This window comes from Zalophus californianus, chromosome 8, assembly GCF_009762305.2.
Source record: "Zalophus californianus isolate mZalCal1 chromosome 8, mZalCal1.pri.v2, whole genome shotgun sequence".
Taxonomy (NCBI): Eukaryota; Metazoa; Chordata; class Mammalia; order Carnivora; family Otariidae; genus Zalophus; species Zalophus californianus.
This window is the reverse complement of record NC_045602.1, coordinates 7,249,284-7,264,454: the sequence shown is the minus strand read 5'-3', so window position 1 is coordinate 7,264,454 and position 15,171 is coordinate 7,249,284. Positions and strand designations below refer to the sequence as shown.

Below are 15,171 nucleotides of genomic sequence, written 5' to 3'. Positions count from 1 at the left end.
CTCTGAAATTTTCTGCATGGAGGCAATAAACCTGAATTAAAACAAACAACTGAGTAGAAAACAATTTGAAAGCAGAGCACAGAATCACAGGTGTTTGGAGCAGGGATGGAACCTGGCCATCATCCAGTCTGTGGTCTTAATTTTAAAGAGGCATGGTGACTAGATAGATCGGCCTCCCTGAGTCTATAGCACCCCTCCCCAACACTCAGGCATATGTCTATATGGAAAGAACATCACATCAGGATCCAAACTGCACAGTCCTGGGAGTGATGTCGCGACCACGAAGGAGGCCAGTGAAGGCTGGATTTTAGAAAAGAGAAATGATCTCTGTTTGCCCAGGCAAGGGACATATTCAATCCCCTAGGCCAAAGGTCCCAAGAGATCCCTACAGACACTGGATGTATGCTAGGGCCCAGTCTCTCTCTCTTCCCCAAGCAGAGTCAGTGAAAACGAAGGGGCCCCCAGGGGGACACAATCGAGGCTCAAGTGAGGTTTTACTCTGTTTCCTTATGCATGAGTCATGAGAAGAGCTGTTTCTCCGGAACTCACGTTGAGCTTTTACCCGTCTATAGCTGTGCTCCTGCCCATCTCCGCCTTTCACCAGGGGAACTGGTGGGAAAGGAGGGTTGGGGGGAATGACAAAGACTCCGGGTCATCTCTACTCCCATGCACTCACAGGACTGGGGCTGCTTGTATGCACATAGTACCAGGCCTTCTGCTTGGGAAAAGAAACGCTGGCCACCATCAGTGTTTTCATTAGTCCCAAAAGAGCAACAACTCAGGCTTTAGACATTTTCAAAAATGTCTACCAGCCTACGTGGTATTTACCAGATTCTGTCACACCAGGTAAGGCATGATACACCTAAGCCACTGTGGGAAAGAGCACCGCGGTGTGAAAGGCTGTGTTTGTAACTGTGCTTAAAATCCCTGGTCTGGGAGATAGATTAGTAAATCATTTTATTCAGATTGATTGGTTTTTCAATAGGCTACACATAGAGGCCTCCGTTTCTTGCAAGGACTCTTATACACAGGATGACAGAAAAAGGTCTTGATTAAGGTTGGGCGCAGTGTGTTAGATTTCTACAATACATGAGTGAAATCTCTCTTCTCTTGGATTTCGGATTCCCAGAGTACTGACCACCGAAACGCTTCCCCTTTAATGGAAAAGTAGGCATCTTCCCAAGCAGGGTGTTCAATTTCCAGACACAAAGACAGCTGGGAAGTGGTGGGCTGTTTGTTTCTGGAAGCCACTGGCGTCTAAATGAAGACTGCCGACCCAGTCAGGCAGTGAACGACACAAGGCTCTCCCCAGTTGGAGCAGCATCAACAGGGGGCAGGTGCACCACATCGAGAAGGACCCCAGATGTGCTCTCCTAGCTGGAGGGGCGGGGGTTGTCTTTAAAAGGCATTGTCAAGGCCTGATGGTGCCCAGCAGCTGGCATCCCCCACTCACCTCCCTGCAGCAGCCCCCGAATTAAAAGAGAATACTTACAGTGCCATGAGATATGGTCAGGAAACCATTTTTAACTGAACATTTCCTTTTCTGCCACACTTTTCGGATCCTTAGAGATAAATGGGAAGAAAAAATAAGAGTTGAGCAATTTTGGGCACAGGACACCCATGCGCACGTCACCTCCAGCCCCACGGCCACTTACCCATCGCTCTTTTTATAGAGATTGCCGTTCCGCTCAGTCCCGTGCTCTTTGTTTCCCTGAGGCTGATGTAAACTATAGGCTGTACTCTGGCGAATTTGTGAATCCTAAAAATGGTCGAGAAGTTGCTTTTAATCCTGTCCAGATTCCAAGTTATAAAAAAGCCGTCCTTACATTTTTTTTTTAATTAGAGAAATGTCATCTATCGGCACACCAAAAAAAAGGGGGAGGGGGGCATAAAACTCATACCCAGGAATTCGTTAATGTCACCTGCAAGGCTGGAGAAGGAAATGTCAAACCAGCATCCCCCAACTGGCTGATGGAGAATGAGCTATTTGGAAGTTACAGATTTTACTTAAGTATGAGCCTTAAGTCCCTGATAATGGCAAGAAGCTCCTGGTGTGGCAAAAGCAGCCTCCAGAAGAAAAGTAATGTATGTGTTAGAAAAGGCAGCACTTTTAAGCAAGAAAAATCCCCAATGTTCCACCTCTTACTTGTCGGCAAGTTACTACGCTCCCTGCCTCAGTTTCTTCCTTGGAAAATAGGAAAACAATACCCAGTAAAATGGTAAATATAGTAAGGTCTAAGTAAGAGAACACGTGTGAACACCCGGTACATACCAGGTGTTGGCACAATATTCCCCTCCTGACCCATCAACCCAGCAAAGGGGCCAAAGTACTGAACCCAACCGCCTCAGCCTCAGGGCAGACCATCCACTTAGTCAGTGGAGAATCTGCCACAGTTGGAAACTCCAGTCTTCAGCTACCCCGGGCATCCAATGGGCGCTCAACTATTGAACAGATGATATCAGAAGCCCCGAGCCGAGCATGGAAAGGAGCTGTCCATACTACAACTGGAAATTCTGGCAGACGTAGGAAACGGGGGAGCAAAACATGAACAGAGTTCACAGGCCAACGGTTTATTGAGAAGCTCCCAACCGCTCCATTTCGTAATGGAGGAAAACACGATGAAAATAAGTGATTTGGTTAAGATGCAGAGCCTGTTAGGGCCAGAGAGGAGAATGGAAGGGAATTCCAACCTCCCCCTCGATGCTCCTTCCATGTGCCCTCACCAGAAGATGTCCCAAGACACAGTCTCATCTCCACCATCCTTGGGGAAACTAGGCACTGGCTAATGAAGAAAGAACTAATACGTGACAGTCAAAGTGATCCAGACCAAGAACACAAGTACTCTAGAAGTGAAGGGCCAAGTGGAGGAAGCTGCAGGAGTCTGGAGGGACTGAGTTTTCAAGACGAAAGCAAGTAGAGATGGAGAATAAGGGGAGAGTATCCAAGGCAGTGGGGACAACACACAGATGCATGGAGAGGAAAGTGGTCGCTGTGGTCATCCTCTGTGGATATCAGGACAGCTAGTGTAGCTAGATAAAGTGGGCCAAGTGGTAGAAGGGACAGACAGACTTGAGTCAGAGTTACCGACTTCATCTGAAGGCAACAGTAAGCCACCTCACTTCTTGATAGTTTTAAAGGTTTTTGAAGCATAACATTTTAAATTTTGATGAAATTTATCTATTGCTTCTTTTGTCATTTGTACTTCAGATGTCACATCTAAGAAACCATGGCTTACTCCAAGATCATGGAGAGTTATACCTATGTTTTCTTTGAAGACTCTGAGTTTCAGCTCTTATACTTAGGTTTCTGATCCATTTTGAGTTAATTTTTGGTTATGGTGTGAGGTAGGGGTCCAAATTCATTCCTTTGCTTGTGGCTATCCACTGTCCCAGCATCACTTGTTGAAAAGACTATTCTTTCCCCACTGAATTATCTTAGCACCCATGTTGAAAAAACAATTGGCCATACGTATAAGGGTTTATTTCTGGACTCCCAATTCTGTTTCACTGATCAGTAAGCCTATCCTTGCAGCAGTACCACACTGTCTTTATTATTATAGCTTAGTGGTGAATTTTGAAATCAGGAAGTGTGAGTCCTCCAATTTGTGTTCTTTTTCAAGGCTGTTTTGACTATTCTGGGTCCCCTGCATTTCCTTATGAGTTTTAGAATCAGCTTGTCAATTTCTGCCAAAAGGTAGGGGAGAATTTGATACGGGTGGCACTGAATCTGCAGATCAGTAAGGGGTGGCCATCTGAACATTAAATCCTCCATTCCATGAACATGGTCTGTCTAGCACAGGCATTTTGTTTTGTTTTGTTTTTTTAGCACTGACTTTTTAATTGTGAAATATATATGGGACTACTCTGTAAATAAGGAAAATCAAAAGAAAGTCTTGATCTGAGAAATCAATAAGGTGCTCAAGCATCCCATTATTGAATTGACAACAGAGCCTAGACAAATAGACCCCAAAATAGGAGAAACATCCTCATTCTTCACAGAGAGTTCACGCAGCACTCCTGCCTCTAGACAGGCAAACAACTCATTCATCAGGAGAGGATGGTGCCAATTTCCACACTCTCTCGGAAAGGCAGAATATTAGCACTAGAAATCTAGAGCAAACCCAGCTTTATGCATCATTGGGAATAAATGCAGTGGAGGAGAAACAGAGAAGTGCTGCTCACCTATACGAATCCCTGTGAAAGACTAAAAATAAACCTGTCAAAAGACTAAATTGCACAACCAAGAAATACGACTATTGATTTAGGGAGAAAAAAAAACCCTGCACAAAGTAAGTGGTGGAATCATGTGACAACACTGCCAAAAGTGTTCATGCCAAGCATATTAATCAGAATGCTCACAGGCCTTATGAACAGGATAAAGGGCATTCCTCTTTTCAACAGAATCAGACCCTTTGCCAGACTTTAAGGAAGAAATTATGGTTTTATTCTTTAGACCAGACATTTCTTGAATCAATTAAAAAGTGGAGGCAAATCTGAAGCCAGACAATTTAAAATGTGTAAATAAGAGGAATATATTCTATTTGACATAAAATTGAATCTGCTTTAGAACTAATTATTTCAGCATCTTCAAGGTGACTTCTAGGTGATCCAACAAAAACAGCCTTTCTTCACCGCTCACAGAGGTATTTTATACAATACCTGATCAGGTGAAGGGGTGACAAATGAAGTCTGCCTTTTCACATAACCAAGACTGCAACTCAATGGAATACAATCCAAGAGAAAAGAGCCTTTACTTCTGGGAAAAAGAAGAATCTAACACACAGAGAGGTGACTGGCTGGGGGCTGGGGTATCCACGTTACCCTGACTCTTGGAGACTCTCCATCACACTCTGCACTTCCTAGAAAAGCCAAGGATGCCCAGGACTTGACTGAGCGAGCCTCATAATGTGGAGACTGTCCCTGTGTCTGAAGCACATAGATTAAGTAGGCATTTTATGGACCTTCAGAAGGCTCTCTTAAAGTTTTTTCAATAAGCACATATCCTCTATCCTGTGACATCCAGGCAAGTTCTCAGACCCCAGGAACCATCCATGACCCTAAAGTTTATGTGGCCATATGAAGTATTAGGCATTGGGTCCTGCCAAGACAGAGAATGCCCAGATGAGCAGCAGATTTAATATCTGAAACTTTCAGGAACAGGGGAAAAAAGAGTGATGATGTTGCATATGTTATACATATAAAGATCTACTCATTACATCAAAAGTATCCCTGAGCTCCCTAAGACCCTAGAACATCATAAAAACTTACACACTTTTGGGGCGCCTGGGTGGTTCAGTCGGTTAAGTATCTGCCTTCAGCTCAGGTCATGATCCCAGGGTCCTGGGATCGAGCCCCACGTTGGGCTCTCTGCTCAGCGGGGAGTCTGCTTCTCCTTCTGCCCCTCCCCCTGCTCGTGCATGCGCTCACGCTCTAATAAATAAATAAATAATCTAAAAAACAACAACAAACTTACACACTTTATCTATCTACCTCTTAGAAAGCCTGTATTCAGACAATTCTTGTGATAAATGGATTGCCAAGGAGTCACCCCTGGATGCTTGAAGTTTCTCTACCAAGGGAGAGCTGTGATGTCCAAGTATGTCCCACATATGTCCAAGTACCTTCTCGGGGTACGACAGGTGTGTCCACTTACATGGACACAACCAAGAGCTGGGGGCTTTGCTAAGCAAGCACTAAGCCATGGTCTAAGAACAGTGTTTTCAAATCTCATTACCACACATTCCCCATTATTTCTGGATATTTTTTAAAGAAGATTCTGTCTGACACAAGGTATTATTAAAGTCATATAATCTGGCTAAAGAGAACAGGCTTGCAGTGGAATAGACCAGGGTTCAAATCCTGGCCCTGACACTACTGAGTGGGCTCCAGCAAGTACACTTTTCTCCTCTCTCAGACTTAAGTTGTAAATGTGGACTAATACCACCTGCCCTGCAAGCCCGTTGTCTGGATTACTGGTCACAGTTATCAAGTACCCGGAAAAACCTGAGAAATAAGGCAAGTAGGCATGGCCAAACCACAGAGCAGACCCCTGAGGCAGTGAGGGGACAGGAAGTGAAGTGTGGATGAAGGCAGGCAACTGGGGAAGTGGGAGAGCCAGGGGTCAGGAACGGGGGGGGCCAGTCTATGTTGGGGTGTGACGGCTCCCAAATCAGAGCGGGGAAGAGGGTCAAGTGGGCAGAAGAACAACCTATCAGAGACAACACCACCAACAGTCACTGCTGTTCAACCAACAAGCGGTGGGAATTAGGTATTTTTTGGTTCACTATGGTTCTTCAGCATCTAGGAGCACAGTATCTGCTGAATGGACGAACTAACTAGAACCTGTTTGTCAACACAATGTGTGGAGTGCTTTATAGAGACTACCCTCCGGATCTCCTAACAACTCTCTGAGGTGGCAGTATCATTCCTGTTTTACAGATGAAGAGACCAAGGCGTGGAGAGATCAGGTAACTTGCTCCACGTCATCCTAGTAGGAAGTGAAGACCTACGATTAAGTCATGCTCTTCTGCTCTGCTAGACAGTTAACCAGGTGAATTTTCTGTCCTGGTCAGAAGCTGGCCCACCTGCCCTACCCACCTGCTGGGACTCCACTAACTGAATCATCCTCCAAATCCTCATTCCCGACATACTAACCCACCTAGCACACATACCCATCTCCTACACAGGGGAGACACCCCTTCTGGGAGCTGACCTCCACTGCAGTACTCATCACACTGTACCCCAATTTTCTGACCCTACTCCCAGGCCGTGAGCCCTTTAAGAGGTGAGAACTGTATCTATCTTACTCTGTTTGTGCAGTGCCTGGTCTAGAGTAACTACTAAGAAAATGGGGGTTGAGGGGCGCCTGGGTGGTGTAATCAGTTGAGCATTTCAGCTCAGATCACGATCTCACTATCATGAGATGGAGCCCCGCATCAGGCTCCGTGTTCAGTGGGGAGTCTGCTTCAGATTCTCTCTCCCTCTCCCTCCTGACATGCTCGCTCTCTCATAAATAAATCTTTAAAAAAAAAGAGAAAGAGAAGAAGAAAATGGGAGTTGAATGTGTGACTCAATGAACAAGTCCTCATGAAAGGCGAACTGAAGGCCAGTCAGGCCACTGGGAGCTTGGCAGAAGAGAGACAAGGAAGTGAACACCTGGCCAGAGGGTTGTGATTGAGGACAGATTTCGGCATGATAAGATACACAAGCCTAGATCAGAAAAGCCAGAGTCGGAAGAGAATTATCACTGTCACGGACCTCTGCTCCCTGGACAGCACATACTATTCAAACACATTCCTACCAGACAGGGACACTTGAAAAGTGGGGAGCACTGGGGCATCTGGGTGGCTCAGTCGGGTAAGTGTCTGCCTTTGGCTCAAGTCGTGATCACAGGGTCCTGGGATCAAGCCCCGCATCGGGCTCCCTGCTTAGCGGGGAGCCTGCTTCTCCCTCTGCCACTCCCCCTGCTTGTGCTTGCCCTCCCTCAAATAAATAAGTAAAATCTTAAAAAAAGAGAAAGAGAAAAAGAAAAGGGAGGAGCATAAAGCTGACATGAAGAGAAACCACACTTGAGATGTCCAAAGTGGGAAAATCATTGTGGTTTCAGCACTCAAGCCTACCAACACCAGCTCCCAGAGGCTGAGTCCTCCTACCAGAGGGATGAGTCTGGGTTCTCAACAGCGAACAGCAGAGAACCCACATGCCAACAATGAGGTTTTGGCAGAGAATCTGCCAGCACTGCAATGGGATCTGTCCCACAGGACTCCACTGAGATGGGACGTACATGGGATGGGGAAGCAGAAGGCTCATGCAAGAATGAGCAGTATTGGAGGGCTTTAACTTTCTCAGATGTTAAAACTATGGTGCATATATAGTAGTCACTGCACAGTTTTTTAATTCTTCTATAAGTCTGAAAAAATTCATAATAAAAGTGGAAAAATCAAATACCAGAATCTTTGTTACAGACAGCAGAAATATCAAAAAATACAAAATGCCAGTGAGGTATGGGGGCACTGGGATCATAATGGCACAGTCTCCTTCCCAAAATGTAGCTACAGGGTGACAAAGAGAAGCAGCCCAAAGCCTCCATATGTAAGAGCCACGTTCTTCACTTAGATCAAATGACTGACGTTTGAGATTTACAGGAAGGAAATAGGACAGCGGCTCGCACCAATCATCAATGCAGTTTCCTTGGGGCACGTTACCTAATTTTTATGAACTGAAATTATGTAGTCGCTTAACCGACTAAGCCACCTAGGCACCCCATGAACTGAAATTAGGCAGTAAGAATTTTTGTAAATATTAAATAAAAACTATCAACACCTTCAGCTAAGTCAGAGAGAGAATCCAAAAAAAAGGGAATGAGAGCTAAACAATGAGTGTCCAATGTTCAATTCTTGCTGTAACTGGAAGAGACAGAACCCCAATCATAAAAAGCATTTAATAATATATAAAATTCCACTTATGCACATTTGCTTCTTACTGGCAACTGTGTTCAGAGACCATCCACTCTATGGAATACCATCATCAAAAAGCAATGCAGAGCATAATACAACATCCAGTATGACACAACCACGACCAAGAAACTGGAGAGTTCCATATTTGGGCAGAAAGCCAAAGAGGAGCAGTAAAGAAGGTTCTTATGATCCCTCTGTGCAGTTGTGGGCAGCTGGGCTGGTCAATAAAAACACACAAACACAACAAACCGTGAAGACTTCTGGTCTGTGCTGGTAGATTTGTTATATTTTTCTGCAAAGCTATAAATAACCAGCTGACAATAGCCAGTTTTCCCAAACCTCCTAACTCTGCACAGCCAAAGTAAACAGGGCCTTTGCACTGCGCCCAGAGGACCACTCAACTGCACACTGTGCTCTCCTTTATTATAAACCTGAGCTTCGCTTCGTGGGTCTGATACTCCTTTTCAGACAAGAGCGGCTCTCGACCACTCCCAGACCCGTGCTGGGAAGCCCGCTGCTTTGATGGCATTGGGGCTCCTACACCTAACACCACCTCTTCTAGTTAAACCTAAGCCACTGTTTTCTCCATACTCCAAGTTCTTTTTCTCCTTCTTATTTTTCTGCTTATCATCCACGTTTGGGAATATCAAAGCATCAGGATCTATATTCTCCAGACTGGGAGGAAGCCACCAACCCGTGGGTAATTTCAAGCACTCACATATGACCTCAATCTGCCAATCTCTCGCTTAGCTGACCCACATTACCCAAAACCTAGTAAACGAGCAATATGGTCCTACAATGTCATGGCTGGTGAGGCACAGAAGGCAGGAGGGCATCCTCAAGCTGCTCAAGGTCTAGCTAGAGAAAAAGCATCTGTGCACTTGAAGACACAGCCAATAACCCATAAGGAGTATGTCCTGATTGAAATAACTGGAACTCAGATCACCGGGGCTGGGGTGAGCAGAGGCAGGGCTGCGGGTGGTTGAGAAGGACATGAAGAATTCAGCTAGACAGCAGGAGGGGAGGGAGGGCGTGAGTCGCTCTGCTTCCATGAAGGGACAACAGCAAATGTATAAACCATAAACTTGGAAATTTTCCATTCAGTAATATTTGAGAATCCAAATTCTTTACCCTTTAATAAAACCCAGAGAAAGGGTTAAAATTAAAAATGCTACTGGCAATTAATGTATGCACGGAAGAAACCAATTTAAGTTCATGAAGAAAGCATGCAAAACTCTCCAATTTATTAAAATACTGATCACTACTTACTCTCCTAGACTTCGGTCACAAAGGTAAAGGCATTTGGGAGAGAAACAACAATATTCAGTTATAGTACAGGAACTCAAAACTGAGCATACCAAACTGCCAACAGTGAACTTCATGCTCTAAGTAGTTTAATAGTTATTTATCTAAAATCTATTAATTATACATTTAAATACATTCCTTTATGTACAAGGAAGGGGGTTATGTTCAATTTCACATTATAATACCCACCCTGTAGTAAACAGATCATAGAATTACCTTAAAAATTTACTTTTTAATATTTTTTTAAAAGCCTCCAAAACAAATTGTCACTGTGGATGTGTTAGCATGCAGAAAAGGGATTATCAGAAAGACATGATGCCAGAGAAACTAAGGTCTCCTGCTCATCAAAATGCAGCTGGAGGAGACTCTAGTTCCCCATGTTTTACAGAGCATGATCTCAGGGCTGGAGGATGCAGGTGACCACCTGGTACGGGGCCACAGAAACCACAAAGTTCCAGGTAGGAAATCAATGGCATAAATACCGATTATCTATGTAACAGAGATTTTGAGAGCTACTCATTTACGACCAGAGAGCGCTAAAAGGGTTTATATGCTACCATGAAGGCCAGGTCTCCAGTAAATGCCTCCCCCCATGAAATAAACAGATCTTAAAAAGATGGTTTCATAAAACCAAACTTAAGGAGCAAACCAAATGCTTGGTGCTGGCCTGATACAGCCCCAGGGTGAACTGTGAGCTCCTGGAGGACCTGAATGTAGAATTCTTCTGTCCCAAAGTCTCTGAGACACAGGTATACAAGCTCAATCTTTCAAAATTAAATCTCCTCACCTCTTTCTGTTCAACCTGCAATGCTGATTTCAAAATATCTCGAAGCTGTATCAGTTGCCTTCTTTCTTCATCCTGGGCCTGTTTGATCTTTAAAAAACAAAACAAAGAAGAGAGAAGCAGGGCTGAGGTACAGCGAGGTTCTGGGAGTTCGTAGGGCATCGCCTCAACAAATGCCTCCCCTACCAGGTCCCGCACCCCAGCCACGACAGAGGATGGCCACGGGGACTCCATCCTCCACGGGGCCCCACCAGGCTGTCAGCGTCTGGGTGGTGCAGCATGCAAACATGGGATCATACAGAAGCCATGCTTAAATCAAAGCATTTGTTTCATAAAAACTGTTTTGACACTCGTGTGGGAGGGAAGCCACTAGCCGCTTACTGTGTGAAGGTCTGTTGAAAGTGTCTCAATGGAAGGCTTGAGGCTCTCAACTGCTTTCAGTCCGTCCTGGAAAAAACTAAGAGGAAAAAAGAAGAGACACAGATAGGGTTTCATAAAAGAGGAAACAGTTCTATTACATGGAGAAAATACCTCTTTAAAGGAAAGTGAGTGAAATCATGACGCAATTCCTGGGGGAAAATACTGTGTGAACCAAACTTTAAAATATCAGGCAAATAAAGAATAAAATGACACTGAAAACCGCAAGAAGTGACAGAAAAGGAACTGCAATAAGCCTAAGTGTTTATAACTGCTCTTGACCCATATGATAGGAGCCCTAAATTTTCAGTGTATAATGGGAAACAGGCCCCTACTGACAAAAGGCAGTGAAGGCTCTGGTTCAGGAATGGAAAAGTCTGAGCTCAGAAAAGCATGGGGTGCAAGTAAGAACAATACACTAAAAAATCTTCCCAGACAGTCAGCAGCTAAGTGGAAAAGAGAAGGCAGAAAAAAACGAAGCGAGTTTGATGCAGGTGAATGGCCATGCCCCATCTACAGAGTAAGGAAATGTGGTTAGAGAACTTGAGATCAAATATCAAAAGGAAATTTTTTCTTTCAAAGCCCAGAACCCAATGCTTGTGAAGTTGTTTATAATAAGTGATGCAGGAAATACAGGAGGAGTTAGACAGATTTCTCTGCAGCAACAGCGGGTTGAGGCTCAGCACTGCCCCTGAAGCATGCTGTAGAACCCTTTTGAGAGGAATGAAGAAAACGCTTCCCTGTAAGCTCAGGGCAGAGTTCAAAACGTAACAAGGTCTGTTACACCTGTGTGATTTGGCCTCTGCCTAGGTCTCCAAGCTTCAGGTAGCATCATTCGCCCCTTTCATCCACTAGATTCCAGAGCTAGCAGCCTTTGGTCAATGGCCATCAGATCCTTTCTGCCTCAGGCCCTTTGCATATGCTATTTCTGTTTTCTAAAGAGTTCTCCCTGCAGATATCTTCTGTTTTGCCTGGATTATTCCCACTCACTCTTCAAATTTTAAATTAACTATCTCTTTGTTAGTGAGGCTTCCGTGACCCCTTACTTTAAAAGAAGTCTCCTTGCTATATTCTCTCAGAGCACTGTCTCTTGCTTCAAAACCCTTAGCACAACTACCATTACGCAGTCGTTAGTGTGATTATTTAAAATATACCCATCCTCCCTTAGATCCAAAGTTCTAAGAGGGTAAGCACACGGTATCCACAAAGCCAGGCACATTTCAAGCACACACTATTTGTTGAATGAAAACATAAATTAATGAAGGAAGGAAGGAGTCTCCAACTTCAGCCAGGTAACTGGAAGGAGATGATCTTCAAAATGTGATCTGGGTTTCCCATGTGTTCACGTGAGGTGATGTTAATCAACTCAGCCAGGGTCCTGTGGGACTTTCCCACGTGAAGTATATAAGGAACAGAAGGGGCTGTGAGAGAAATGAAGCATGACACTGAATACAGTAATTCTGAGAGGAAGGAAGAGGGAAATATACACACAGGATGTGGGTTCTGAACCATTACTAGCCAGGCATTAGGAATCACAGAAGCTGCACTATGAGAATGGTCTAACCTTAATGTTTAGATATATGCATAATTCTTTATTTTATATTTTCATCCCTACATTTTACCTAATGCTTTTTTTCTGAACATGGAGTAACTCCTGATAGGGCAACAGTGACCTCTCCAGGGCTGTGTCCACAGTCGGGGCAGGAAGGCCTTGTCTTATGCACCTCTGGGCCCTCTGCTCCTGGCACGATGGGCAGCACACAGCAGGTGCTTTTCAACCGCACAGGAGATATGGAGGTACACACACAGGCCTGAGAAACCGAGCTTCTCCCCTCCTGTCCTGAACTCATCTGGTTCTCACGATTTGCTTCAGTTACATTATTTCTTTACAGAACTATTTCCTTAATCCCTTCAAATTCTCATGAAATAGGTGGGAAGGAGAGAAAGAAGAGGGACCAAGAGAGGGGGACGGAACATCAGGGTGAAGAGTCAGAAGAGCACCGCAGGAGACTGGTCCCGCATGGGGAGCCGGTGCACGGCTCCAGGAATCTGGAGTGCCAAGAGCCCTGCCGCGGAGCAAGTACTCAGAGAGGCGTTTCTTGTCACAGTCACCACCGTCAGCGTGACGCTGGGCAGAGCGCTCGGAGTAACAATACCAATTTGGGTTTGAGATTTGGTTTTTATCTTTGTGATCACATAGCCGGTCTTAACCATCTACCTAGAATACCTCCTCCTCTGATTGTCAAACTGCCCATCTTCCTGTACCCTCCTTTTTGTTTTCTTTTGTTTGTAGAGGTGGGAAGGAGGAGAGGGAGAGAGAGAATCTTCAGCAGACTCCACACTCAGCACAGAGTTGGGCGCAGGGCTTGATCTCATGACCCTTTGACCTGAGCCAAAATCAAGAGTTAGACGCTTAAGTAACTGAGCCATCCAGGCGCCCCATGTACCCTCCTTTTTGAGGCATGTTTTGGCACCTAGGTATACCCTCCCTGGCCTCAGGGGAAGTTTCAAAGAAAGGGGCTCTGTCCTTGCTTTGCTGGCTGTCACCACCGTGACATTTCTTTCCTTTTTTTTTTTAAGATTTTATTTTTAAGTAATCCCTATACCCAATGTGGGGCTCAAACTCACAACCCCGAGATCGAGAGTCACATGCTCTACCAACTGAGCCAGTAAGGTGCCCCATCACTGTGACATTTATTTATTTTCCCTTTTTAAAAAAGATTTTATTTATTAGAGAGGCAGAATGAGCGGGGAGGGGGAAGGGCAGAGAGAGAGGGAGAAGCCGACTCCCTGCCAAGCAGGAAGCCCAATGTGGGGCTCAATCCCAGGACCCTGAGGTCATGACCTGAGCCCAAGGCAGACGCTTAACCACTAAGCGACCCAGTCGCCCCCACGGTAACATTTCTAAGTACAAACCCTGCACATTTTTCTTAGGTTGAACCAGTAACACTTTCCCAAGCTTCAAACAATGTTTACCATCAATATTACTAAATATCAGTTTTGTTTTTTATTAAATGTTTTCTACCCAGCCCTTTAAAATGCACCCACTGAGATTCAATCTTCAAGCTCCCACCAAGCAGGGTGGCCTCTCCCTCCGGCTATAGGCTTTATAAGAGCACCCCATTCTCATGGCCTGCCTGCCCTCTGCACCCTGGCCCTGTGTCTCATTCAACACCATATCCCAAGTACATCAGGCAACAGTTGGTCATCGTGGTTCTCAGCAGGTAACTGCTCAAAGAACAAGTCAATTCAACATTCATCACCACTATTTAGAACATGGCTGTTTTTGTTTTATTATTGTTTTAGAGACTGCCCTATTTCTAGATTCCATTAGAGAATAAGAGACTCAACCTTCAGCAACAAAGGCTAATAAGACACATTTTCAGGATATTCCAGGAACTAGGCAGAGATGCAACTTCTTTCTTTAAATGAAATAAAAAACAAAGAACATGAAGTACTCTTCAAGAACACTGAAAGTGAAAAGCAAAAATGAATAAAAAGCAAAATAATACATATCTAGGCAGTTTTAAGGGTGAACACCCAAACATGGCTCCCAGAGTCTAGTCTACACCCAGAGGCCTCTTCATACCTGCACAGAATAGCACTGTGTGAGAACAGGTGCTGGCCGAGCAGGCTGCCCCTGCCCCTCAGAGCCCAGCGCTTGTCTGGGGTGAGGACGGGAGACTGGGAATGCTAACTGGGGAACATGAAGGAGCTACCAGAACCAACAATGTACAGCCACATGGTCCTTTGTCCAACAGATGAGTCACTCCAGCTCTGCAGTTTATCCCCCAGAATATGAATTAGAAAAGTCAAAGCTGTGCAAGTGATTTGAAGAGCATGCAGCGTGCACGTGCACACACACACACACACACAGGAAGTAATGGAAGATTCATCGTTTTTAAAGGTTACTGAGCTCGTGCCCATAAAAGGCCAACTAGTTCACTTTTCCACAAGTGGTCTGTTGCTACCCAACGGATCAGTTTGGGCAAAATAAAGAAAAAAAAAGGAAGTCCCAGAATAGCTTCTTAAAAATAAAATATTAGCAAGGAAGCAACCCACTTCCTAATCTGCCTCACATAAGGTTACAAGGATAACTACTGAAGAAGTAATTTGCGTGTTAATCACAAAATTAGGATTTTGAGTCTCTATAAAATAGTTCACCTTGAAAATGCTACAAATTAGGGGTCTTTTTCCATCCTCTGAGAC

At 44.7% G+C, this 15,171-nt stretch overlaps 1 protein-coding gene across 5 annotated transcripts in view; it reads right to left on the bottom strand.

The window, feature by feature from the left end:
- The window catches only part of ASAP2 (ArfGAP with SH3 domain, ankyrin repeat and PH domain 2), a 168,656-nt gene that overhangs the window by 45,706 nt on the left and 107,779 nt on the right, over positions 1-15,171 (bottom strand). For 3 of the 5 annotated variants that reach the window (XR_003524613.2, XM_027621681.2, XM_027621683.2), the window contains exons 8-12: positions 10,927-11,002; positions 10,549-10,635; positions 9,726-9,734; positions 1,656-1,759; positions 1,493-1,562 (exon numbers count right to left, since the gene is read on the bottom strand). Coding sequence is in view for 4 of the 5 variants with exons in the window: in XM_027621681.2 (XP_027477482.1) it covers positions 1,493-1,562; positions 1,656-1,759; positions 9,726-9,734; positions 10,549-10,635; positions 10,927-11,002 (346 nt within the window). In the remaining variant the exon portion in view is untranslated. The remainder of the gene's footprint in view (positions 1-1,492; positions 1,563-1,655; positions 1,760-9,725; positions 9,735-10,548; positions 10,636-10,926; positions 11,003-15,171) is intronic. The other 2 variants (XM_027621682.2, XM_027621685.2) reach the window with 1 other exon arrangement.